Here is a 19886-nt window from a genome sequence, read left to right as displayed (position 1 = left end):
TTTTATTAACAATTATATTATGAATTATCACTGGGTCGTAAATTAATTTATTATATTGAAAGCAGGCAATGTGAATATTAGTAACAAAAAATCAATGGAGAGGGAGTTATCAAGATTCCAAAAATTGATAAGGAAACTCAATGAATGCCTAGTCTACTGAACGTTTGTGCACTTACATACACAGGTTATAAGAATACAGTTTAATTTTCTCCACTAGTTTTACTAATTTTTCACATTTATTTGATTTTCATGAATTATTAATGCTGGTAACAGTTAATGAGTAGGCACTAATTCAAGGTAGATATTTTATATTGATAAGCATGCGTCGAAAAGTTTTAGAAACGTATGTTACAAATTAATTCTCGGTTATTACTCCTCTCCAGGTTCTTTGGAATTCCATAATAATAGGAATGTAATATAACGAATATCCAAACTTATATTTATTATGTACTTCCGTGGCGGTGCTTTAAGGCCCTCACTGTAAACGCTCGTCGAGTAGAAAGTGAAAGGTAATAGCTCTCATTCACACGCAGCCATTCCCTTTAACCTCCGTGCTATTTTCGGAAGCCTTTTTCGATAAATTTAATCGAAATCGATGGTTTCGAACACCAATTATGACACATTGGCTTCCACTATTTATGACAGGCACTAAAAACTCTATTTTTGATTATGGATGACTTTCGATCAGCGATGATCGGTCGATTGTCGATCGAGTTCGATGACTACCAATATAATTGACAAGCATAAAGAAATTGCATAATATCTGTATCGATTTAGTATTCGATTTTTGATACCTCTAATTGACCTTGAAATATATCGAAATCGTTAAAGCCTGGTGTACGTACAGATTCACACGTCGGAGTTGACTCATATTTCTTTATTTATTTCTTTACCTCTGGAAGCAGCAACATTGGTCATTTACCTCGAGGTTTTTGACTTAACAATCAAAAGCTCACAAATATTCATGCCCTTGATAGGGGCAACCTACCCAGGTAGGATTCAAACCCACGACCTCTTGTATGGCACGCAAGGACTTTATCCCGCCGCCACCGAGACCGACGAGATACTGGCGAGCCAGGTCCTTTCTACTTTCAAAGCAGTAAAAACACAATATAACGAGAATCCCACTGACTCAGTTTCATTATATGTATGCCCCTCTTAATTCCGTGATGGTTCATTCAGGGAAGCTCCAATAAACACCCGTCAGAAAGTAAACGGTAATAACTCTCGTTCATAAGAAGTATCAAAAACTAGCAGGCCATCCGGCGTTGCTAGGGATGGATAGTACCCAGAGAAGTGGGAAACTTTGGAACATGGAATTCATGGTCACAAGGAAGGATTTTCAGGCAAAGCTGCAAACCAGGTATGATGATGGCAAACATAAGAAACAGCAAACAATGGAATAAATGATTTCCGTATACCGCACACTGAACACATAGCTTATACCCCGCCAGTGATCGCATGCCCTTGCGAAAAGGTTTGCACCGAGGGGATTAACAGTGAAGTGTAGAAAGTAAGCCTTTAAGTTATGTTTTACGTTTGAGAGTGTACCTATCCGGCAGGATATCCTATCACAAAAGTTGCATAACGTGACGTAACAGACGGTAATGAGAAAACGACGCAACTGACACATTTTACACAACCACAAGTAGCACTACGGGATTTGGGAGCATAATATGCACCTACGTACGAGCTTTGGTTGCAATGCGTGAAGCCGTATGGAAATGCATAGCGGACAAACAAACAGACATTCTCTTTACAAATAAATTCATAGAGAAGGAAAGAAAGGGATAGGAACATATATGTAATGGTAAAATAACGAAGGCAAAGCTCCCGGTTGCCGGCCGGATGCTCTAGTACGTATAGATAAACCATCGAGTGCTCCGCTAATCCAAGAAAGGTTTGATGACTCCCTTCCCATCTTTACACTTTCCCTTTGCGCGAGTCAAGCACCCACTACTCGGTCTGCTGATTCCGAGGCGTCGGGCCTGTGGCGTCGCGTCGTGGGCGGATTCTCCCTTGGCTGAATTTCCGCTGGCAAATTACCCAGTAATATAGGAGGAGAATGCTATGCGGTCGAACTTATTTCGTAATGATATGAACCAAAAAAAACACACAATGGGCGAGTGTCCATGATTCCGAGGCTACTGGAGGAGAAACTCTTAGCTCACCATCATATTCTAAGTTTCTAGAATATTTTTATCAAATATACGATGGGTAATACAGGCCAATTATATTCATACTTTCACTTACAGCGGTTTTAGAAAACATAATCTGCCGATAATTTAATATGGTATCCATAATAAGGTGTTTCCAGTGATGCGCAGCTAAATACCAATTGAGTAGGGCATTTATAAATGGTTTAACTATGGTTTAGGAAAACACCCAAAAGGATATTAGTCAATTGCTGTTAACGACTAGTACATATGAATAGATATTTTTTAGTTTTGGATGGTACCTTAATCACAAAAGGTTTATAATAAACGAAATATTGTCTTCAAAAATAAATTTCCTCCTTTTTAAAAAGGAAATGCCATTACTATATGCCACCCGAAAGAAATCCCAACATACACATCTCAGAAAATGTTTGAGAAAAAAGAGATAGAAGCCACATATTCGAAGATAAACAGATTTCACTTTTATTTGAGATAGAAATTTAAAAATTTATTCTACCGTATTTCCACTTTAATAATAAAATTATTTTACTCATAAATGTAAAACGCTATAGAATATTATCAAAAAAATCTTCGCATCAAATTATATCCTCTTCTTTCCCATCATTTTTGATGTTCTTTTTAATCCTATGCAAGAGGTAAACGATTGTAAAAATCCTCAAGTGGTTTCTGTGATATAAATACCTTAGATGGCTTGAGTACATAGAAAACCTACAAATCATGGCAAATAGGTATCTAATCGTGATTAATAGGACAATAAATGGCTTTAAAATGCGTCCACTTCATGAAATTCTTTACCAATAACTTACTTACATCTGAATAGAGCAGATTATCTTTATTTTCCAAAAAATATTAAGTTGATTTCAATTTTTTACACGTCACCTAATTTTTAGTCCTTACCGAAAGATGAGGGGTAAAACATCGAGGTTTAGGTTGTAAAAAAGGATATATTTTAAATTTCCCGCGTACAAAATTGCTCTTATCTCCAGACTCACGAAAAAATAAATATTTAACGTATATTTTCCGTGAAAATTTCATTGGCAAATACCAAATTCTCGTGCAGAAAGGTAATAAAGCCGTTACTTCTTTAGGCCACTCTTACCTTAGAAAGTCATATGGATTATAATTGAAAAACAAATAATCGTTAGACGAAAGATTTATATGGCTCATTTTGCTGATTAGTAATCACCCCTACCTTTCCCTCTTCCCTCATTGAGTAACTCTCTTCAATACCGCCTAACGCTTGTTTTCCTTCATCTAACCCATCAGATATGCAATTTTATATATGAGGATATCGTGAAAAATACGTGCTATCAAATCTAAATCAGGACCAAACTATTTCGCTGATACTGGGAGAAATTCCGGATTTACAATAATGGGAGAATTTACCGGACTTTTATATTAATGTTGATTCATATATACTTTTACGACTTAAACAATAACCAACTCTCATTGCATCCCAATAAAAAATTGATAGAAAGCATTCTCCACTGATTTACCTCATTCATTGTTAAAAGTTGACCTTGGTTCAAAAGGAAGGGGATGATGATTTCTTATGTTTACAAAAAAAAAGGTGCAGTGAGCCACCTGTTGACTAAGACAGAATAGGGCTTCGCCGTAACCAAACTACTTGTTGCGCGAGAAAAGCTGCTAAAAGGTCTCTGCTGTAAGATATGAGCATGCAACGAATGAGATGAATATCCATTCTCCTTACTTTCAGCCGACCCTAATCGGTTATTGCATGAAAGTGCTGAACCGAAATAAATGCCCATCGTGAAATGCCAAATCAATGATAAATTTATTGCCAGAAATTTTAAACATACCAAGTATGAGGAAAAATAAAATGTGTTCTTTTGTAATAAGTTTACATAGCGGAAAGCGAATATAAAAAGTCAATAACTCGTTGAAATCCCCATTGAAATGTCTGAAATTGTAAACACTACGCCAAACTGATGGCGAAAAAAAAAGGCCATAATGTATTCAGTATTCAGCTGATTTTCGTTTGGTTTGCTTGGAAATTCAATTTGGAAAAAATATGCCTACAGCTACATTTCATCGTCATGTTCCTTTTATATGCGTTTATTCGCGCAATAAAATATAACATGTTTGCTAGTTAAAAGCGAACTATGATGTGATAATACTATGCTATATTATATGCTATTGATCGAAGTAAACAGCAATTTCATGATGTAACCCGTCTAAGTTACTATAAAGAATCTCCAGACACTACATAGAGGCACTGAGTGGCACTTAAGACCGGATCAATTCAATCCTCGATTACCCATGGCCGGCCGTTGGACATCTTTGTCTCCTCCGAATGAGAGCAATATGCCACGACGTCGCAATAACTTTGGCGCCAATCCCGTGACTATCCGTCTTCGGCGCAAAGGAATTGGCAGAGGACACGCAGTGAGTCAATTAATAGCATTCACCATTCACCTGAGGCCGTTTCTGCTCGCTAATAAAGTTCACGGCGCTGCGGAGTTCACTCATAACTGAGTCAGTCCTACGATTCCAGTTTAGGAGAGGCAAAACAGCAACAAAGGTAAACTATGAAAATTTCCCTGACGAAACCGAAAAGTTATGTGTAAATATTTTTTACTCTAATAATTAGGTAAATATTAAGAGTAAAGTATGGGTAAAATGTAGTCAAAATACATGATACTGTTGATAAGAAGCTGTTCATGGATTAAAATACTTCCTAATGCTAATCACATACCGCGAGCAGAGAATTCTTTCATAAATGAGTTGTAATATTTATGTTTTCAAAGTGATATACCCGTAAATGCGATGGTGGATGGCGTAACATGGTGAAACTCCTTCATGATGCACAAAGGTTAAGAAAAGACTTCGCTGTTTCACAAAATAAAATATATTTGCGACCGGTTTCGATACAGCGTATCATCATCTGGCCAGCGTATCATCATCTGGAAATCTGCATCACGCTGTATCGAAACCGGTCGCAAATATATTTTATTTTGTGAAACAGCGAAGTCTTTTCTTAACCTTTGTGCATCATGATATACCGGCGTTGAATTTAAAGTAGGTCTAATGTCTTCGTGAGAAATAATAACGCCGTGCACATATGAAGCATGTGTTTTTATTCAAATACATTCTTCCCGAAAACCGAAATACTCTTCCCTCCAGCTTCGCATATTTTTTAAACTGATTTATAAGCTAATCGGATTTGAGAATAACAAAAAATCTTGGATATTTAAGGAATGTCCGCGCATAACAAATAACACGTAGCACATAAATAGAACTAATTCAACGATGTCCTCATGCGCGAAAAAAAGTGTTTGAAACTAGGCATACATACTAAAACACTCATTTTATCCGCCAAAACAAACACCACCTCATCCATCTAACTGTTTTCCGGTGCCTTCCTTAAGTGTCTGAAACAATGGTGAAATTTAGTTTTTTTCCCAGGATCGGCACAAAGGAATTGGCATAGGACACGAAGTGAGTCAATTAAGTTATTTGTTAATATTTTTTACTCTATTAATTAAGTAAATATTAGTTTTATTCTCTACTTTAATATGCATATCTTAACCCTATTTTCATCCATTTGAATAGCTTAGGTACTCCAAAATAATGCTATAGGAATCAATTCATCCATACTACAAACGCACCTGTCGTATTCTGGGCAGATGAATGAAGATGTATAAATATCGAATTTCTGATTTCACTCACGTGCCTTTCCACTTCTCTCAAGAGCGAAATAATTATATATGACACGGCGGATTTGGTCATGAGGTACCTGAATGCTTTTGGGCGCAAAAAGAAATCAAGGTCTTGAGTTTTATCCGCGAATAGTGCCACGTGCTCTTTGGAGAATTCCTCATTAATGGCTAACCTGAAGATAATCGATTAAGCTTATGGCGTCACAAATACGTTCGTATTACTTGACCCTAGTCATCCAAATTAACATGTGATCCAGGTTACGCTTAAATCTGCTCATTAGACTAACTTATAATTTCCCTTAGTGTCAATTATTGTGAATAAGTATTTTCCTTTGCTGTCTGTTCCTACCTTAAAAAGCACATATATGTACTTAAATATTTCAATGTCACTGTATTAGTTCCCGCATTTATTCATTATTACCTACATTAGAAACATTTAAAACCGAACTCAGATTAAATAAATTTAAGCTCAGAAATTCATCGATTTTTACTCAATACTATATTGAAATCCAATCCAAGTTTGAAATGAGGTGGAAACCGAGAATTTTACGAAAGAGAACTTGTGTTTCTTTAGTATCCTGCGAACAAAATATCTACAAAGACGATCATTAGTCATATTTGCAACAAACTTCAGCACCTTAGTGTATTAATCCTGATAAATGTACCTATGTGGTTCCCAAATTTATCCACGCAAGTGCTTTACTTCTTAGCATTTTCCGTAACAAATTCTTCTGTTGCTAGAAGGATGTATTATTTAGGTAGTCTAATTAAGTGATAGCAGGTCTTCGATCTTCGATCCTTCCTGTCTATAACTAGTGTATAGTAGTCATATGTTTCTCCAAGAGTAGTTAGTACCCTGTGCGTCAGCTGAAAATTATCAAGGCGTGTCATTTTAGTTCGCTGACGCTAATTGAAGAATAAACCTTTGATCAAAGCGATTGAAAATTTTGGGTCTTTTTCTGCGTTGGTGCTGAGCCGATGCTAATGCTACTAGCTTCTTGGTTTAGCGAGGAGGACCAAAATATTATACTTCAATATACGACACGGAGGAAAACCCAACACGTTTTATCGCTATGTTGCATATAACCTTGAAAGTTTTAACCGCGAATACATGATAGAGATTATGTATTTTAATCGCACCCACCTAGGCAGACATTCAGAGGTGGAACCTCTGACACTCGAGTACATGCACTTCTGTGTTTCCAAGTATAATTTGGGAAACCGGTATCTTAATTTTTATCGTACGGACGTAGATAGTCATTTTCTTTCCCTGAAACCCAATGAAACGGAGACCCTTAATGTTGAGTTTTCACCAAATTCATTTGACCGGAGAAGTTATTTTAGCCGGCCTCAATGGCGGCGGGGTAAAGTCCTCGCCTGCCAAACCGAAGGTCGCGGGTTCGAGTCCCGCCTGGGTAAGTTACCCTTATCCAGGGCGTGGGCGTGTGTGAATGTCCTTCATTGTTAATCGTTAATTCCCCATTGTAAAGGCCGTAAATGCGCTGTTTATGGGGTAGTGGAAATAAATAAAAATAAAAAAGTAGGTGGTTCTTAGCTGTATGATCTGTTGCTAGAGGCCTTCGTCCAAAGGAAAGAAATGAGAATATTCCGCGCATACTAGCTACCCTCTCCGAATCCTCAGTGGAAGTGTAACAGTGGACTCCACCCAGACCTGTGCGCCGCTTTGCCGCTTAAACCGACAACTGGTCCACGGCGACGCCAAGTCCGCGCGAAAAATATCGTGAAATCTTCCTAAAAATTCACTCATTTGAGTATCTTACCCACTATTCAGTATTTAAATTGGACTTCGTGACGATTGGAACTAAATTTTTATTCGCCAGTGACCAATTCGCGCCTTAGAGACCATGCCGAAGCCGGCAATGCACAAAGATTTCCTCCGTATACCTCCGCCATCGTATTCTACAGTCATCAGATACATAATTCTCAGGATATGAGGCGATAAGAATCTGTTCATGAATTGATATACATCCTAATGCCAATCACAAACTGCGCGCAGGGTGTTCTTTGGGAAATCCTGTGAAGTATTTGTAATTTCAAAGTGATATACCTAAGTTGAATTTAAAATACCTCTAATGGCTTCTTAAGAAAGAAAAAACCTTAAGCATGCGTTCACCTACCATTCAGTATTTACGTTGCACTTCATAACGATTGGAATAAAATTTTTATTCGCCGTTGACCAATTCGCGTTGTAGAGACCATCAGCGCGGAAGCCTGCAGGCCGCAAAAATTACCTCCGCCGTTGAATACTACAGTCAACGAATAGGACTAATTCTTCATAACGGCCTGGTTACTCGGTACATTAACATGCACGAGTTAATGCCTGTTTGCATGAATGATTTTTGTGGACCGGAACGGAACGTATACGAATGCATGAACCAAATTATAACAGGTTTCATTTTCTGTACATGCATTAGCACAAGTTGGGTGGTTACACGGTGCATTTTCGTGTTGATTCACGCGTTCATATATTTACGAATCCACATAAATTAACTCGCACGGAGACTCGAACTTATCCACCTACCAACACTTAATATGATTACCTACATAAGCAATTCTTGTGATTGCCTAAAGATGAGATTTTCAACATCCGCGTCCATTTTTCGGTATTATCTTTCTCATCCTCATCCCCAATGTCAATTTTTTATCCTCACCGCTTCCACAGGAGCATAAATATTTCTCAAACTTATCAAATCAGATCTAAAGGTCTGGTTACACGATAAACTTTAAATCGTACGAGTTACTGTATCGTGTAACTAGGCTTTTAACCTGATTTTTACCAAAAATTCTAGTCGGACGAACTGATGTTTCGTATAGCCGGGCCTTCAGACCTGATTGCTGACCGCACTGGTCTCGCCTTAAAAGTTCAAGTACTCACGTGCTGCCTGCCAGCCGTCTGACTCGCGTAGATGGGGGCGTTCAGATCGGTGACCGAAGAGGAGATAGAATCCCTGTTGATGCCCTTTCCTCCCGGAATCTGCAGGAGGGTCATCTGGGCATCGCTGGACCCCAGCGGATGGTCGTCCTGGATGTAACCCACGCCGTAGTCCTCGTCGGGCGAGCCTTCGCGATCCATCTCCGCGCGAACTCCTCTCCTTTGCCTGTAGAGGTCAACACGCGTCACCCACTGACCCTCCGGTCAAGAGATTTTCGTCGGCGTTCTTCTGGTCCGTCAACCGTTGGGGAGTTGTCTCAAGGGCACCGCGGCCGGCTCAGAACAGATCCGCGAGAATACTGAAGCCTCCCTCTTTCGTTCCCACACCCCAGTTCAAAACATCTTTCACGGCTTCCCTCCCTACACTTGGTCGTTTGCCACATCCACGGCTCCCGAGCGCGTTCACCACGTCTACGCATCTGTCCCGCTCCCCCTCCTCACACCACCTACTCGGTCCACACCCTCCTGCACCCAGGATCCGCTCCCTACACTCTCCGTTTTTATCCTTTCATTCTACTCGCTTTCTTCAGGGATTTTTTTTTGCCACGACCGAACGCTACAAAACAAATACTCTTTTCCATGGCATCGTAACGATAAATTACGATGACATCGTAATGATCGTATTATCTAACCACTGGTAATCATACTTTTGAGGTCATTCCTACTTGTAATCGCTCTTTTGACTGAAAATTTTTATCGCTTTGAATGATCACTGCACATTAGTAAACTTTACATCAATAAATACAGGCATTGTAGCCAAACCTTCTCTGGAAATTGTTGAAGCCGTGTTATAGTTATACCAAGTTGTTATATCCTTTCATTCTACTCGCTCTCTTCAGGGAGTTTGTGCCGCGACTGCACGCTAAGAAAAATGCTCGTTTCCATGATATCGAAATGATAAATGACATATCTATCCACTATTAATCATAATTTTGGGCCATTTCTACTTAAAATCGCTCCTTTCACTGAAAAATTGTATGCTACTCTCTGCCTTGAGGAAATTATTTCCCTGACTTCACGATTCCAAACAAATGCTGATTTTCACATGACAGTAATGATATAGTAAGTAATTCGACCAACAACAATGGATTGATGAAACACTTACTTGCAATTTTCCACAAAAATTTGTGTGGAAACAAATTTTTGTGGAAAATTGCAAGTAAGTGTTTCATTATGAATCAATTCCACTCCATCTCGCTTGATTCCTCGAATTTTATAAACAATGGATTGCTTTTGGTGTAGTTTCTGATTTTGATTGCTCCTTTCATTGAAAATTTAAAAAAAAATCCCAAAAGCAAAATAGTCATGTGCATCATTCAAAGGCTATATAATTTCATTTACACCCGATCTAGCCATTTTTGTCAACTTTCTTGCGCTATCTTCATTTAATTAACGAAATTTAACGTCGATTTTCGCATTATTATATTAATATATAAAAAGATAAAAGGTGGGATGTCCATATTTAGATTTCAATGAGGCGCACAGCGTTTGCCAATCTTATCCCGTTAATCCCTTACGCATTACACGTGTACGGGCCTCGTAACGCTGTACATGATGATTGTGTCTGAGCTTTTAGACTGGAAAGTGTCACATTCTCTTTTCTGCTTGCACATCTCCCGAACTCTTTCTCCCTCCGAGAGGAAACATCGTCCTTCCTTTCTCCCTTTTTACTCCTCTCGCGAGAAACCATGCCCGTTCCTCACACTCCAACTCGCACAACCCCTTTCTCCTCTCCCCTGCTTCTGTTTATCTAGCCTCGCTTCCATGCTCACAGGCACACTCGGGTCCACGACTATTTTCCCACCGCCGCACAGTGGGTTGAAATCGAAAAAAGCTGGACAAAACCTCAAAATCGATTTTTTTGAGTGCGGAAGTTGAAAATTTGCACATTTATTGTCAATTTGTTACAGCATTTTTTGACGCAAACCGTTTTTCATAGGTAAATTTTTTGAACAAATTACTTAGCCTCAAAATTGAACAAATTTCGCAAAAATTGCCCTCGTTGAATTTTTTTCGAAATTCACCATTTTAAAACTAATGCCACACCTTCTGTAATAATCCAATAGAGATCAAAATTTACAATGTTTTTAAGTGGTTTATTATCGTTAATATTTGTCAACTTTCACGACTCAGTTGTAGTATTTGTGGCCAATACGATACAAAATGGCGGACCTTGTTTTTCGTCGAAATTTTGTGTTCATGTATGATTTTTTTTAAATGATCACCGAGTTACATCGCCGAGTTACCATTTTCCCACCGCCGCGCCGCTGGCTACCATCATATCATTGCTGGAGACTTTAGATTTTAAGCTTCGAATCCAATAATTTACATATTTGGTTGTCCATAACCACATTTTTATACGAAATAAAATAAATGCTTATATCTACTTACACTTTCTATCTCCACTATCAACATAAATCAGTAACCTCAGACCTAAAACATACCTAAGCTGTAAAGAAAATAAGTCATAAATAACTTCATTATGATTTAAGATCAAAATTAGCTTTTAAACGATTAAATTAGGCAAGGCCGCGGCAAAGAGGGGTTTAAGAGGATTTAACTAACATTATTCCAGCCTTCACTTTAGGCAATCTACTAATTAACATTTGTAGCAAAAAATAGACTGAATCGATCTGTAGGTAAGATTAAGAGGTACGTAGTCCTACATTTTCTCATTTCCTACACACCCTTTGTTATATTTTTGCGCTCAAAATAAACGAAAAAATATTTTTTTATTATTTATGTTGACGTCATTTCTTCATTCGTGCCATTAAAGCAGGCAGGAAAGAAATACTTTTTTCGAAAAACTTTTAAATAAACATTAGGTTTTTAATAAATATTTAAAAGATTTAAAACTAAAAATTTTGAAGTAAGAGTCGAAATGTGAATTTTTTTAGACCTAAATGCTCCATGCTTTCATGCATATGCGTAATGTTCCTTGAACGACACATTTACGTTCATTAGAAGATATTCTTTGATATCTATTATAATAATATTAAAATTTTGAAATATTTGACCCAACAAACTGATCCTTGTATTCTTATGAATAATCCTAACCATAGGTCATTTACATATATGGATCCATTTAATTGGTGTTTTGCAAATGCTAAAATAATCATTGCACCTTTCATGAAAATAAGTTTATGTTTATGGTTTCCTTCCACTTTCCTTTTAAATGCACGAAAATTCAAAATTAATGAAATAAAATGAAAGTAACAATGAATAATTAACCTAAAACTTCCGATTTTTTCTAAACTTATAATAAAAGTTACAATGAGGAATGTTTACCAAAAATAAAAAAATAAAAACGATGAAATTTTTGGTCACGACGTAATTTTCCCTGAGAGATACCAAAACCCTATTACGGCCAAAATTAAGCACTAAGTTTGCCCTCTCTAGTAAGCTAATGGACGGCAGAATCACATAACTAGCCCACGTCAACTTTCAAGCGAGTCTTTTTCTAGCATTGGACGAAAACGAGAATAGCTATACAATAGATGTGTGAGATACAATAGATTATTGTGAGTTTTATTCTTGCTGAATAATCTTTTTATTTTTATTTTATATACCATTTTTGGGCTTCTAAAAGAAAAATTTTGTAGTATAAAATATTGTTTGTTAAGTTAATTTAGATACAGTAAATTATAGTTCAGAAAATAGATCAACATAAAAAATATAATTTCAAGATTCGAAATTTAATATTCAAGAAATGGAAATTAGAAAAGCAACATCACCTAAACGATTAGATAATACAGTTAATATTCCAGCACTGTAAGACTTGAAATTCTGATAATAAATAACTAGTAAATAAGAAATTAAACCAATATCAATGATACCCTAAAAAAATTGCACGATACTGGGGCAATATTCGTCAGTATTTTTATGGCGATCATTGATTAGGATCTTCTACAGTTACCATTTACCGTCATATTTAGCTTGTGACTATAGGCAGTTGATTTACCTATGACAGTGGAAATTAAAGTAATCCCAGTCAGCCATCAAAATCTCAAACATTCGTTGATTTACGCTGACAAAACAATAGAATAAGCTTAATCTTACCCCTATTATCACCATCCTTTCCCCTTCGGAAATATTCTATCCGACCAATAAAATTCTCATACGCACGGGAGCTAGCTAACCTCACTCCCTTCACAATTAAGGTCAAAAATACCCCATAAAAAAATAAATCGGAATATTCCGCAGATTTCGTAAAGCCCAAAGCACGCTACTACTTCTATCGACATCTATAAGGATACACGATGATTTATTTGTGAGAGAAAGTAGCGTACTTTACCATCTATTCTAGTTTTAACTGGAAAACTCTAGAGTCACTTTTACGATTACGAAAATAAATTGATCTAAAACTTTGTACATTAATACCTAAAATGAACTAGCATTACATGCAGCCTGAGGATAGCAAAAATAAGTAATGGCTGGTTTCACCAAAGGAATATAGTAAGTTAGTGCATGGTAATATCTTTCAATGTATATTTATGTGTTATCAATTGTTTAAAAATAAGAGAGATATTTATTATCCGTGCATTAACAAAATGGATTCCTCATTACTGGAACTAAAAATTACCGGCCACCAGCCTCGCCCTCCTCTTAATCCGCCACTGACCAGGGTGTTCTTTATGCACCCCGAAAATTATGTTAGCTTGCCCTTTTAGCTTAAACTTAAAAGCTAAATAGTATTTTTTTAATTAGAATAAATGTTAGCTTGAATTTAAAAAAAATAATGCGTCCCGAAAAGATGCGTGTCGAGGGGGATTGATGCGCCCATAATATTAATTATCATCGCGTCAGCGTCTCATGATTCATGGGTCAGGTCACCCGCTCTCTCCTAAGGGTTATCTCATTCTTCTCGTATAGGTTTGCAAATCGAAAAACATAAATTTTTCCTTTTTATATGCATTCTCTCGCTAATCGCCATTCGATACGGAAACTTTCCTTACCTATGAAGGCTTCTCAATTCTATTCTGAGTTGGATGGTTTTCGATAACTAACATTCCGTTTGAAAAAGTCTTTTTTAAAGTGTATCAAAATAATGAAGGATCTAAAGTTTTCCCGGCGAATAGACAGGGGGAAGAGTTCTCGCGTTTCCAGCGTCCAAAGGTTTTTTGGACCCGGCTGGAAACCCGAGAACTCTTCCTCCACGATATCGAAATATGTTGCAGCATTACTTTAATCAATGGAGGACGGGATGATTATACCTTTCGTATAAGCTTCAGGACAATCTGATACTGAGTAATTTGTCTGGGCACACCAGTACCAAATAGGTACTACAATCCCTCTGCTTTTAACCTCATTCGTAATTAACTTACTTCGGCATCACGCTTCCATGAATCGGAGAGATATTTTAATAGCTTGAGCCCATTTAGAGGACCACGCGACTCCGTGTTCCCGTGACTCGCGTTTTGCACCCCTTTCCACGCGGCGGGAAAGCACGCGGATGTGACGTGCTACCCACGAGGAGCATTCTTGGAGGCACGAGTTTCGATAAAATTATTTCGAACTCGGAAGGGGATGGGGAGGGGAGGGGAAGCAGAAGAAGGGGGAGGAGTTAGTGAACCAAGGGATAAATTTAGGGGGCCAATGAGAAAGAGGAACGTGGAGAGGGAACTGTTGGAGAAAACGGTCGTGCTGCAACGGGATTCAAGATCAAAACACAGATATGAGACGAATCCTTGGTAGAGATCCTACGTTTTTTTGAGGGAGCTTTCACGGCGAGTACTGAATTCCAAGAAATAATATTACTCCAACTTATCATTATTATCCGCTTTACTCTTTCACCATTCCGCTTTTCACTATTATCCAATTATTATTTCGCTATTATCCGCTTATCACTATTATCCGATTATTATTTCGCTATTATCCGATTATTTCACAATTACGCCGGATTATCACTCCAACAATACATGTACTTCGAAAGTATCCCAGTCGACTTTTAGAAATTCAGAATGACAAAAATGTTGGTTGGTGTTTGGTCAACACTATTGCCTCTTTAGGCATGGGTTTTCTCGCTATCCATATCGCCATTACTTCCCTAGGACCTTCATTCTTCGGCGCAAGTCAAGCAGCAACCACTTCTACCTCCCTCCTTCTCTTTACATTACCTTCCCCTAATATTGATAAGAATCCCTCTTGCTTCTTGCTTGCATTGTTTTCACAACCTATAGACCAAGCCCATAGCCAGAAAATGCTATCTCAGGGTATACGTACAAGGCAGACTTAGAGAAGCCACAGGGGTCCTGCTCCCCTCGAGGTCTCTATTTTTTGTCTCTCTTAAATGTAAAACCAAATTTTATATTTAATAAACAAGTCATAATTAAATATTTGCAGCTCAGCCTCTATCAGACTGATGGCTACGCTCCGATAAAAAATGGAAACCTGGAAACACCCCTGGAACTAGCTAAACTTAGTGCTAAATTTAAAAAGTAAGTCAAAGATTTCCCAGGGGTGTAAAAGATTCATGTTATAAAGTGGTCTATTGAAATTTTAGGAGGTCTTCAGAACATATATTTTATGAGGTTGTAAAAATAGAAGTAAAAAATGAAAAATGGAACAAAAATCTGCAGCAGTGAACATGTAAATGATCCATATTTCCTAAATAACTCATTAAAACGGCAGAAATAATTAAAACTAAGGTTTGGTGGAAGAGAATCCAGAAGAAAATGGCATGCATTGACAGGTTAAGGCATCATCATTTTCATCCAATTACCGTAAACACACAAGGAATGGACCTTAAAGATCCATTGCAGTGATGAGTGAAACCTCATCAGGGAATAGAAAAGGTATTTTGTATGCAGGTGAATTTACACTTTAAAAACTTCAAATTATTTACTTATTTGGCTCCAAATTAATGGGGTATCGTCAATCATGGTTACTTTTTCTCATTATTCATGACAAATAGTGTAGAATTTTTTTCAGTGGAATCTCCAATTGTGCTCATACATGGTGCAAGCTAATACTTCATACTAATCTATATTTGGGTAATCTACTGCATGGAGAGATTAGTGTGTGCAGCTTGAAATGTTAAGACTTAGTTATCTTGGAAGCTAGAGCAGCCATCCACCATCATTCTAACTCTTTCTGTTTCTTTCATTTACATTGCTACCCAATCCCAGGGGAGCACAAACAGTTGAAATTTCTCAGAAAATATAGAATAAAATGAGTGAAATAACCAATGAGAGATAATTTCATACATATTTTATGAGTTTTTTGAGAAATATTTCCAAAAAGAAGTAATTATATTTTATAATAATAATCTCCATTTAAATTATTAACAAAATTGAAGGTTGTTCTGAGCAGTGGTGCAGCAAGGGGATGTGTTGGGGGTAACACCCCCCCCCCCCCCAGAGCTCAGAGAAATTTTTAAATTTGATCCATTTTACTTAATTGGATAAATATTACTTTTAGAATAGTACATATAAGGATTGATAAAAACACCCTCAGAAAGCCATAAAACATACCATTTTGTGCCATTTATCCTAAACTTTTTTCTGGGGAGGGCCCCTGCACCTCCTGCTTATCCTGGCGGGTATTCCATACTCCCAGACACCCCAGTATTAGTTGCGCCTAAAACCTCCCCTAGCCTTAATTCCTAGCTGCACGCCTGGTTCTATGAGACTGAAAATACACAAAAAAATTTTAACAGCTAAGATACCTATAGAGATAGCTACATACCTAGATAGATACCTATATACCTATGGAGATAGAAGAATCCGGAAAACTGCCATTTCTCAACGTCTTGGTGAAGAAGAATGACAACAGAAGCCTAGGCCACGCCGTGTATAGAAAATCGACATCAACAAATCGGTATCTCCATGCCAGTTCTCATCACCACCCTGCTCAATTAAACGCTGTGATGACCTCTCTAATTGAACCTTCGATCCTGCTGAGTGACCCGAAGAATCTATCTTCAGAAATTATTAAGCTGAAATCCATCCTACGTCTTAATGGTTACGACAACGGAGCTATATCCCGCAATTTTAAGAAGATTATCAACAAGGACAACAGGAACAATTCCCAAGAGACGCAGAAGACATCATTAACCAAAAGAAAGCCTTCCTCCCCTACGTGAAAGGAACGACGGATAAGATCGGTAACATCCTCCGGAAATTTGACATTAAAGCCATTTTTAAACCACATGCCCAAGTACGACACCTCCTAGGAAATGCCAAGGACAGGACGCCACTTCAAATTGAAGGAGTATACGAAATCCCCTGCCGATCATGCGAGAAGAAATACATCGGGGAAACCGGACGAACAGTCAAAACTCGGATAGAAGAACACAAGCGGGCCATTCGACTGGGTTACCCTTCAAAGTCAGCCGTAGCGGAGCACGAAGCCACAGGACATGCGATCGACTTCGAAAAATCAAGAGTCATCGCCAGGATAAAACATTTTAAAACCCGACTCATCTGCGAGGCCATAGAAATAAAGAAAAACAAGAACAACTACAATAGAGATACCGGATTAAGAAGCAGCAATACTTGGAACCCAGTCATCCGCAACATTTCGTTATCTTCCCCCTCCAGCCCACCCCTCCCACCTGAAATATAAAAAGGCAGCAAAAAACCAATCCCAACATTATTCCCTTGAAAAAGTGACCAGCAGTCAGTCGCGAAACGTCGGGGCTATCTCCTTTACGACACGCGGCATACACCCATATGTGAGTTATTTTTTAATCAGTACTTATACTGACCAACAAAACCATCATTGAAATATTGCACTCTTTTACTTCAGGGAACTTATCCTTCAATAGCTGAGTGACTACATATTATTTACTTTTTGAATACCTACTGAAGCAACATCATGTAAGAAGCAGATCATCAGAAAAAAAACATTGAGATCTTTCAGGGGATGTTCATGAGTATAAATTGTACTGGATGAAGAGAACAACTACCATGATTCCATTGATGACCCTGAACATGACTTTGATTCACATCCATAAGTGTAATTTTTGCTAAAATCCAGCAGATCAATAGCTTCATCTGGCCAGAGGGTACTTTTCAGTTCTTTCAGGTATCTTGCCTGAGATTTGGTTATATAGGTAAGTGGGAGAAGTTTCTCAAGATTTTTCACCAGAATATTTATACATTCATCCAAAGCCACTCTTTATTTGATTAGTTGGGTCCACTCTGTAGCAGTGGCGGCGCGTGCGTATACGCATGTTAGCAAGTGCACACCCAAAGATGAATAAATTATAAAAGAAAACTATTCCTTTGCAACGCGAAGGATAAAAGTACTGTCCGCATATGCAAGAAACATGAGCCTCCGAACGCTACAGCTATCTCCTTTTCGAATTCACCGCTCTACAAGTGTGCGATCCCGTGGCATCATGCCGGGCACATTTTCGGTCTGTGCGATCGCTTGAGGGAGCTCTGGCGGGACGAGGTAAGCAGGGGGGTATGTGCTGTTCAAAGGGGCGATGGGAGCAGACTCAAAACCATGCGAATGCGCACGCGCATGTTTTTGGTGACTGAGTAGCAGGTAGTGTAGTGGTGTAGCCGCCATCTACAGTACCTGCGCCCAGGATCCTAGTCCGTCTACAGAGCCATCTGTATAGCCGTTTTCTACACTACTTCCTCATAGGGTGTAAGGAAAAGAGAATGAATTTCAACTACCGTCACTTGTAAAGGTGTGTTGAGAATAATTATTTTCATACATGCTAATATTATTTCTGTTCATGCAATTTTAAGGGTAGAGTGTACCAGTGATATGTTTTGCTTGCTATGTATTCTATTACGACGAAATATGACGCTAATGGATTAGGAATAACATAATATAATTAAATCATCCTATATCTGCTCTAATGCACACCCTAGATAAATTACCACCAGCCGCCACTGCTCTGTAGTCACCCATGCACTGTATGTCATCTCAAATTTACTTTGCAGATGCTCCTTCAGTTGTTTGTCTGACATGAATTCTGAAGTGTCGTAACATGCAATCCAGTGTTTAATTTGGGCTGGAATATGCTGGAATGGTGTTTCAGCACCTCTCAGGGAAAATTGGATATTTTAATTTGGCAATGCACCGGCAACGACAACGGATGAACTAAGCTCAAAGCAACGTATCACATCTAGTGTGATGTGGTTGTCAGGCAACAATCCTAATTCTTTAATTCTTGTCCTAACTCAAGTCTGACACTAGAAGTTATTTTAAGTGAATGGATGAAGTAAATTAGATACAATTTGTCCTCATTAATGAGTACTGTATATAAATAAAAACTTTTAAATGTTATTTTTTTTATATTTGGTAAAACATGATTCCTAACTGTAACTTTAATTCCAATTTTTAAAAACTCAAAAGTGTTAGAGGGAGTATGGCATATATATGAAAATCATGTTTGGATTAAAATATATGTGGGTATGCATTCCAGTACATAAATTTTAGAAATTAGGCACTAATGTTCCTGTTACCTTCGGAAAATATCAAGTAATCCAATAGGTTTCCATAAGCCTCTTCTATGGAGCATGCATTGGAGAAGAAGTGTTACATTCTGATGAATAGCACAGACACATGCAGAATGAGATCCAAAGGAGCCTGCCAACACACACCATTTAGGTCGCAACAAATAGAATTTTGAAAACCCTAATTTTGCATACGGGTTTGAAAATGTAGAAGCACTAGTTTTACCTAGTGGCACTCTGTACCACTAAGTTTTCCTTGACTACAATTGCCAAGCTATTTGGTGATTATGATGGAAACAGCCTTAATAAAAAATCCAAATATGACAATAAAAGTGATTCTTAACTGAGTCAGAAAGAACAAATTCTGTCAAAATAAGAAAGGTTTACACCAGATGTTTCAGGAGGAATCCGCAATACTAAAGGAGGTGATAGGTGAGACAAATTTAAGGCTGAACTATGGCAACAAAAACATTTTTTAAATGCAATTTGCAGTTACCATGGATTTTTAAGGACATTAACTAATTAAGGTTGGACAAAAATGAGAGATTATGTAATTGTCTGAAACAATTAATCTTTGAGCTTTATTAAACGAGAGCTTTTAGCAAGGCAATACGATTTATATCTTTAGACTATCAATAATACGATTGCACATTCTCAC

At 37.9% G+C, this 19886-nt stretch overlaps 1 protein-coding gene across 1 annotated transcript in view; it reads right to left on the bottom strand.

Moving 5' to 3' along the window:
* Positions 1–9129, bottom strand: part of LOC124164511 (solute carrier family 2, facilitated glucose transporter member 1-like) — a 183993-nt gene extending 174864 nt beyond the window's left edge. The window contains exon 1 of the mRNA XM_046541852.1: positions 8754–9129. Within this exon, the coding sequence (XP_046397808.1) occupies positions 8754–8951 (198 nt within the window). The 5' untranslated portion in view covers positions 8952–9129. The remainder of the gene's footprint in view (positions 1–8753) is intronic.
* Between the last annotated feature and the right edge of the window lie 10757 nt (positions 9130–19886).

This window comes from Ischnura elegans, chromosome 8, assembly GCF_921293095.1.
Source record: "Ischnura elegans chromosome 8, ioIscEleg1.1, whole genome shotgun sequence".
Classification (NCBI taxonomy): Eukaryota; Metazoa; Arthropoda; class Insecta; order Odonata; family Coenagrionidae; genus Ischnura; species Ischnura elegans.
The sequence above is the reverse complement of the archived record's forward strand: the minus strand, read 5'-3'. Positions and strand labels throughout refer to the sequence as shown.